Source organism: Molothrus ater, chromosome 6 (genome assembly GCF_012460135.2).
Source record: "Molothrus ater isolate BHLD 08-10-18 breed brown headed cowbird chromosome 6, BPBGC_Mater_1.1, whole genome shotgun sequence".
In the NCBI taxonomy this organism is placed as follows: Eukaryota; Metazoa; Chordata; class Aves; order Passeriformes; family Icteridae; genus Molothrus; species Molothrus ater.
This window is the reverse complement of record NC_050483.2, coordinates 3,962,628-3,971,118: the sequence shown is the minus strand read 5'-3', so window position 1 is coordinate 3,971,118 and position 8,491 is coordinate 3,962,628. Positions and strand designations below refer to the sequence as shown.

Genomic DNA, 8,491 nt, shown 5'->3' with positions numbered 1-8,491 from the left:
TTTTTTCTATTATGAGAGCTCCTTGAGAAGGCTGCTGTAAGAGAACTAACAGAGGATAAAGAAGTAGAAATCCTTTAGCAATGGCTTGATATGGGTTTATGTAACAAATCTCCTTTCAGATTAAGTAATTGTTTCTCAGCTCATAGTTTTCAGCTACACTAGTAGAAAAAAGATTTTTCTTCCAGCCTCATTAAAACCATATGTCTGCCAAATTAGCAATTACAATGCTATTTAGCAGACAATCTCCTGCACTGAGTGACACTCCTTTTTCGAGGTCTTGTGTATGAGGTATTTTGAAATGTAACAGGCTACCACTAGTGTTGTCCCTTTTTGTTTGTCTCAGTTCATCCTTTAAAGTTGACAAGCTGAGGAAATAAAAGCAAAATATATTTAGATGTGCAGCCTGGGTCAACTTTAATCTGGATAAGAAGGCCATTTGGGCTTCTGTGGGGTGGCACATAGAAACAGCTGCATAGATTGATAATATTGCTGGTACTGCACTTCCTGCTGTCACTTCTCCCTACAGATGTCACAAATAAAATGATCATGGGATGTCTTCCTAACACAATGAAAGGAAAAAATCCCTCAGTAAATCAGAGCTGTTAATGAAAGCAAAAAAAAAAACCCAAACCCATAGCATTTAGTTTTAAATGAAGTGAACAAGTTTGTGTTCACACAATGCCTTGCATAGTAAGAATTTTCTTCCAGGTAACTCTAACCTGATGGTGGGTGAGAGCTGACATTTGGTATTACCCTCAAACATGTGTTATTTTGTCTTCAGCTTGAGGGTCTCAAAGATCTGATGGTCAATCTGAAAAATTAATGCCTAATTAAGTATCCCAGCAAAAACAGTCTGGATTCAGTGAAATGAAAAAAATTTATTTCATAATCAGGTATCTATAGTAAAACTTGGAAAAAATGCATTTTTGAAAACAATATGGAAGTGGTAAATGCTTTGTGTAAATCAGAACAACTTTTAGATGCAGTACAGGTTAATTGCACTAGTTGTGAATTTGTGACTGGCTTGGAGGTGGCTCTGCTATAAAAAGCCATTTTTAACAAAGGCAAACAATTCTCACTCCACCGTGCCTCTCTCCATGGTCTCCCTGGTGTGGCAGCCACTGAAGACACGGTGGCTACAAAGATGATTTTTGCCCTGTGTTCCCCTTGCCCTCTCAGGCCACGCTGGCCATTTCACACAGGCTCTGCAAGTCCCTGGAAGCTCTGGCTGGTAACTTGTATTGCTAGTGGTCCCTCTGACAGCTCCCTAGAGATGAGTGTTACACATTCAAGGATCTATAGGATACATCACCAACTTATAAGAGCCCTGAGCCACCTGAATTGAGTTGAAGGCCTCATTTAAGGCTTAGGCTGAGGTTTTTACACAAAGCCTGTCTGTCATCTTGTCTGCAAGGGCCCTGCAGAGGATGACAGGCACTGCTTTTGTATTTAAAAACAAAAAGGGGGAACTGTGGTGGCCTACAGCTGGCCTGTAGGCCTCGAAGTATAAATCATTACAAATTTATACTGGAATTATGTGATCAGTTACATAAGTACCTTACTGATATAATTCAAGCAGTAAGAGCAGGCCCAGGCTGCTGGAGACTCAGGCTTCTATTGGCTGGCTGGCCAGGAAGGAACATGCTCAGCCAAGGAGGATTAACCTCATGGGCTCCTAAGGAAGCAAGCTAAGGAAGCAAGACCTGGATAAAGTGAACTATTGCTGCGTGAACTCAGGGTGTCTTGTCACTGGTCTGTCTCCGAAACTGGGACACTTCTCTTCATGGTATCCCTGGTGTGGCAGCCACTGAAGACCACGGTGGCTACAAAGATGATTTTTGCCCTGTGTTCCCCTTGCCCTCTCAGATCATGCTGGCCATTTCACACGGGCTCTGCAAGTCCCTGGAAGTCTGGCTGGGCAGGGAGCAACCAAGAGTCAGCACTGCTGTGCCTGCTTGTGCCTGCTTGTGCTGTGCCTGCTTGTGTTCCCTGGGGAAAAAAAGGAAGATTCTGCTCATCCCAGATGCTCTGCAGGGCTTTGGCACCACACAAATGAACTTGTAGCACATGCAGAGCACTGTGCTCTGTCAGCAGTGGGAGTTGCCCACTGGAAGTCAGCACCACACATGCTCATCAGCCCTGGGAAACGTCCCTTTGCAATTGAGGTCCTCTTGCCATGGATCAGCAGGAACAGAGACCCTGCCATGGACAAGCCCTGTACGAATGCCAAGGAATTCACCACTGCGCACCCAGGACTGTCACTTAGGTGCCAAGAGCAGCCCCACAAGCACAGAGGTCAGTACCCACATTGCAGTGAGGTAGAAAAATCATGAAAGGCTTCATAATATCAAGCCTGCTCTCCATGTCAGGCTAGGCCTTTGCTAGTTCAGATGCGAAAGCAATCTTGGTGGGAGCAGTTCATTAGCATAACAATCTATTCCTGGGTAAAAAACAACTAGTACCTCTATAAACTGTTTTTACATAGTTAGATTGAAAAAAGAAAATTATCTCTCACAAAGAACTTTTCACCCACTTCCACATTGGGACTTTGAGTGACCAGTCAATACAGTGTAACTTGTTAATAACCAATAAAGTAATTGGCAAGAAAGCTACTAAACACTAGGAGTCACACATGATGTCTGCAAAACTTTATAAAAACAAGTTATGTGAATAAAGAACGGGCGTTTTCCAACATGAAGAAAATGGAGTCATTTATTCCAATACACCACACCAAGGGAACCAGTTCCATCTGTCAGCAGGAGATTTCCAGGAACAAAGCATTCATGGGACATGTCACCCAATTTCATAGTTGAAAGGGTGTGGGGGCTTCTGCCTGTTTGGTGCAGGGAAGCCCAGGGGCTGGAAGATGACCTGTGGGTCTGCCCTTGGTGTCTGTCAGGTGTTGGGTGGCGCGGGGCCATTGGGAGTCCCTGAGGTGGGGGACAGGGCTGGCCTGGCCGGGATGCCCTGTGGCACCTGTCACATCCCAGCACAGGTGTCACAATGGGGGCAGCTGGGCACAGCAGCAGCAGCAGCAGCAGCAGCAGCAGGTGAGGCTGCCCCAGTGCAGCCCCAGCCTGCGGGCAGCGTGCTCGCAGCCAGGAGCTGTGCTGAGCGCTGAGCCAGGCCAGGGCAGACACGAGAGTTCCCGAGGAGCCGCTTCCCACAGGGCATCCAGGGGCCAGTCCCTGGTGGGAGAACCTTTGGCAGGGCATGCATGCTGCTGCCGCTGCCGCTGCTGCTGCTGCTGCTGCTGGGGCAGCGGCGCAGGCCTGCCACCCGGCCAGCTGCCTGGGCCCTCTGTGCTGCCTTCACATCCCTGGGGCTCCTGTCCCCACTTCCCTTAGCAGTGCCCCCCTCCCTCTGTCCCTGAGGCCATGCCTGCCACAACCTTCCTGCTGTGGCTTGAGCAAGGCCTGGTGCAGTGGCCGCAGCCGGCAGGCGATGGGCTGGATGAGGCCATGCGGGAGCGCAAGCGGCAGCGGGCTGAGCGCCTGAGCATGGAGATGGCTCGGCTGATGCAGGAGCTGGAGCACCAGAGCCTGGAGCAGGGCCCTGGAGCCTGGGGAGCCCTGCTGGCCTGGCAGTTCTGGGCTCTTGTGGCAATCCTCGTCCTGTTCTCAGCACTGTGTTTGGAGTGCAGACAATTAGACACCATGCAGACAGCTGTGGCCAGAAGGACAGTTCTGGCAGCAACACGGAGGAGGAAGACAACATTGTTGCACAGGACAACATAGAATGTAAGGATGGAAACTGGGAAGAAGACAAGGATGGAAATGAAGAAGGCAGTGGTGTTGATGTAAAGGAAAAAGGCCACGGTGGAAACAAAGCAAAACAAGGCTCCAATAATGCAAAGAAGGCCGTGTACAACGAACAGAAGGGTGAGGAAGTCAGTGCTGCTGGGAATGACAATAACAAACACCATGCAACTGAAGAAGATGAGGACCACAATGTTAATAATAACCTTGGAGGCCTTTCAGCTGAGCGCATCCAGTTGCCTGTTGTGGAGGTGGACAAAGGCTGCTCGGTGATTTGTGACCTGATGGCCAGACTGACAGACGTCTTAAGACAGGGCTTGTCACGCAGTTTCTACCCAGTGCCACAAGAAGCCATCGGAGTGGGCAGCGACTTTGAAGGCTGGAGTCCCTGTGCAGAAGGTGTTGTGTACCAGGTGCTTGTACCCCTGAGTCCCCCTCCAGGACACGCCTTCCACCTGGAGCTGGACACTGCAGGCATGGCCCAGAGGAACTTCTGGGTGTGTGTGGAGCTGCTGTGCACCTGCAGTAGCAGGCAGCCGAGGGAGGACATGCTGTGTTTCCTCCACCACCCTGAGCTGGAGCTGAGAAGGGAACAGGAGCCCAGCCTCCTGCACACCCTCTGCACCAGCTCCTATCTGGATGTGGAGCAAACTGCTCAGTGGTTCTGTTGCTTTGTGAGGTTAGCCTGGATGCTGTTGCCTCAATCCTGCCACTGGCGTTTAACTCTGCTGCCCTCCAGGCGCTCCTGCCGAGTTCAGCTCAGCAAAGAGAAGGAAAGCCTCATGGCTGAGATGATCTTTGGGGTGCGCTGAGGAGACTCTGACATCTTTGTGGGCAGCCAGCCATCAGCAGTAGGCATGCCAAGCACCACATGGATTGAGACTTGTGCCATGGCAGAGGCCAAGTTCTTCAGGCACATTTCCAGGCAGGCCCCCAAGGACAGCTGCCACTGCAAGTGCCTGCAGCTGCTCAGTCACAGCCTGGTGGGTGTAAGTTTGTCCAGCTACACCTTGAAGACTGTGCTGATGCACCTGCTGAGCACCGTGCCCCTGGCAGGCTGGCACAGCAGGGATTTCCCATGGCGGATGATGGACATTGTGGAGTACCTGCTCTGCTCGCTGCAGACAAAACAACTGCAGCACTTTGTCATAGGCAATGAGAGGCTTCCTGGGGAGATCAGTTTGCCCTCAGACTTGCGGCTGGCTGAAGCTCCCAACCTCTTGCAGCAGCTGGCGAGCGATCCCAATGCCCACGGGAAGGCCATGCAGGAGTGCATTCATCTGCTGCACAGGCTCCAGCAGCTGCTGCTCTGTGGCCACTGAAAGAGATGCTGGTGCCCAGGGCTGTGCTTGTGGGGCCTCTGGACAGGGCCTGTGCATATTAACCTCTTGTAGCTAGGGTCTCTACTGTATGTATTAACCTCCCATAGTTTTGTATTTCCTGTGTGTATTATTTCCCCATAGTTAATGCATTTCTTATATATATTGATACTCCTTATTTCGTGCTATATATATATACTGTGCTATGTATATATTATTACTATAGGTCAGGGGATAGAATATAAGAAAACAAAGATAGTGTAGAAAGTAATCTTAGCCCTAAGGAGTTGCAGCTGGGCCAATTATCAAAGATTAGGAACAAGCCTGACTTTAACAGGCCACAGCTGTAACCAATGAGAAGAAGAGTGCTATAAAAGAGTGGGGTGGGTAGTTGGTCTGGGAATTTGAGTCAGTTGGCTGCTTTGTGAAGAAGAAGGAGTCAGTGCTCTGAGGAGATGCCCATGAGAAACACCAAGAAGTTATGAAACTTTTGTGATAGTAGTAGGAGACAGCGGTATGGAACCCCTGCAATAAGATGACCACAAATACATATATTGAGATCCTCTAGTTAGTGCATTCAGATTTCTCAACTTTTCTTTTTTGTTATCTCAATAAACCAGGGTATTTCATTATCTGGATTGTGCAAGGTCTTCTTCAATTCTCTCAGACCTGTAGTCCACTGTTGTATTGTGTTCTGTTAAAGTTGGACTGTTCTGTTCCCCCCCGTTTGACAATGGTTCTGCCCCGGATCTCCCTCCCATCCCTGTTAGTGTCTGTCACCCTAACTCCACCCCAATTGGTATTGTATCCTTTAAAACTCCTCCCCGGTTTCCCTAGAAACCAATGTATCCTTTTTTCAACCCCTCCCCGGTGCCCTGCCAGTCACTCTCCATCCCCACCTTTGTTGCTAGAAGCTTCTAGCCACACACTGACTTGTTTTTAAATTTTATTTTTCTAGCTGCTTGTGTTCTATTTTGGTGGGTAAATATGTGTACAGAAATACTGACAACCAGTGATGAAGAAAGGATACGTTTGTTTATTGTGTCTTAAACCATCTTTGCTTTGGTATAGTTTTATCTGCCCACAATCAGAACAGGACTGTTTTATAAAAATATGTGATACAAAATATGTGTGTGGTACATAAGCCTCAATTATAGCTACTAATGGGATATAGAAAGAATATTTTTTAGCTAATCTGCTTTTATTTCATTAACCCCAGTAATAGATTGCACAAGTCTGTTCATGGTAGAAGCTCAGACATATCAGCCTTTAAGGCCTTTGTGTAAATACAGAGTAAAATGACAAGGTAGAAATTCATTATGTAGTTTTTGGTTATTAGATTCAAGCTCAGTAGGTTTTATAGATTTATGGATGTCACTGTAGATTTACAACGTGGAACGATGATAACAAGGTCCAGAAATCTGATGTTCTATGGAGGTTTCAATATCTCAAAGGGATTAGCTGTAAGTTCTGATTTGAAGTAGTGAAGTAAATTAGATATATAATTTTCACTTATCATTCTGCATTGCTTTATGATGTGCTACTTGTACAGAAGATATTTGATCTGGATAATGTATACTGCACAACTCATGAGTCCACTACTGACACATATATATGTATATTTTATTTTCTATATATATAGTGTTTGTACAGACATGAACAGAACACAAACTGGCTGTCCTGATAATAGTAAGGATAAAGACTACAATGTTCTTAATGCCTTTTTCTTTGAGATAATCCTTAGTTTTGAGATATTTGCATTGTAAGTTACTCTTTTATATATATTGGAGGCTTTGGTGTCTTCCCAGAGTGCTAAATATCCTAATTGTTCTTAATGAAACTAGCAAAGAAGGTTTTCATTAGAACACTAAATCCCAAGATAGCAGAGGCTATCATTTATTAGTTAATTATTTCCTATTGATTTCCTGGGATGACAGGTTTTTTAAAAGGCTGTTCCTGATGTCATTTTTGTCTGTCATCTTTTGTGACTTGTGTTGATGGTTCCTTTTAAAGAGTAAAACAGGTTCTTTTTGAAATCTGCTCTTTTATACTGACTTCCTCTGCCAGAGGCCTGTCACTCTCCCGCTGAGGTAGTTGTTGACATTCACTAAAGCACAACAATGTTTAATTTACCATTTTGGTGCTTTAATCTCGTATTCCCAAGAAAAAAGTTTTCCATTTCTCTCTCCTGATATGGCGGATGACAGCTACGTTCAGAAGCCCCTTTCATTCTTCACTGTTTGGGCTAATTGGGGTTATGTTATTTCAGGGCCCCTATTTGTGAAGCATTATGGTGTGAGTAAACCCTCTGAGATAAGCAAGGCTGGGTGCACACCAAGAGATGATGTTTGACATGCAAGGGAGAGCTGCAGCATGGAAAAGGCAGGATTTGGTCATTGAAGTTTGTAATTCTACAGCAAAGAGAAAAATCCATTATAAAATCTCTCTAACTTGCAGGAAAGTCTGGAAACACCCAGAGAAACTTTTATTTCATCTTTCTGGCATCATTCTCCTTTATTCATCCTGTAGGGGATGTGAATAAAACCTTAGGAAGGAATTTACGTATCAGCTGAATGTTTTGGAGGCAGCTGGATGCAATAAGAGGGGATTTGAACAATAAATGGGAATGTGAAGAGATGCACTGACAGAAGCATAAGTTCAAAAATGACAGATCACTTGCATCTACCAGATAAACAGGGAAGGAGCTGGCGTTACACTGCTCAAAGCTCACATGCCTGGAAGAGAGTGAAGACAACCATAGAGAGTAAAGAGAAGGAACTTTGTAGTGAGGAAAGACTAAAATTGGGGAAAAGGCTGGGATAGCTATGGAAAAACCCCTCTTGAATAGAATGATTTGGTGACATGGTATTGGTGGTTTCCAAACAGAAATGCATAACACATTATCAAGAAACAAAGAAAAATGAAGGAAAAAATCATGGGACTGCATCTGGAAAAAAAGTAATGGAAGTGTCTCTAAGTCCTTTGTCCATCCTGTTGTGTGTTATCCCATCCCTGAATAATTATACTGGTAATAAAGTAATTCAAGTAGTAACACACCTTACTTTTTGGAAGTAATAAAGATCTTGAGAAATGGGTGGAAAGTTTACCAACTTCTAGTGAAAGAAACCAATAGATACTGAAAAACATAGGAGAGGTGCCAGCTGGTAGGAAATGTTGTTTCTCTGTGGTGATGCTTCAAGGATGGTAACACCTTCTCATTTGGGCAATTAAAACTGGAGCCAGTTATAAAGCAATGAAGTAGGACCAAGAAAAATGTGTTTTCTTAGCATAACCTGTGGGACTATTTTGTAAGAAATAGCTGTATATGATCGTCTTAAAAAGGAAAAAAACCACCCCAAACCCACGTCTAGTAATACATTGGTGAACATTTTAATTAGATTTTATAATTAAAAA

At 45.3% G+C, this 8,491-nt stretch overlaps 1 protein-coding gene across 1 annotated transcript; it reads left to right on the top strand.

Annotated features, from left to right (window-relative positions):
* Window positions 1-3,377: 3,377 nt before the first annotated feature.
* Window positions 3,378-5,080, top strand: LOC118686961 (inositol 1,4,5-trisphosphate receptor-interacting protein-like 1). Its single transcript, XM_036383581.1, is given in 2 exon segments — window positions 3,378-3,602; window positions 3,644-5,080. Coding segments are annotated over 2 exon segments (1,662 nt in total).
* Window positions 5,081-8,491: the final 3,411 nt, after the last annotated feature.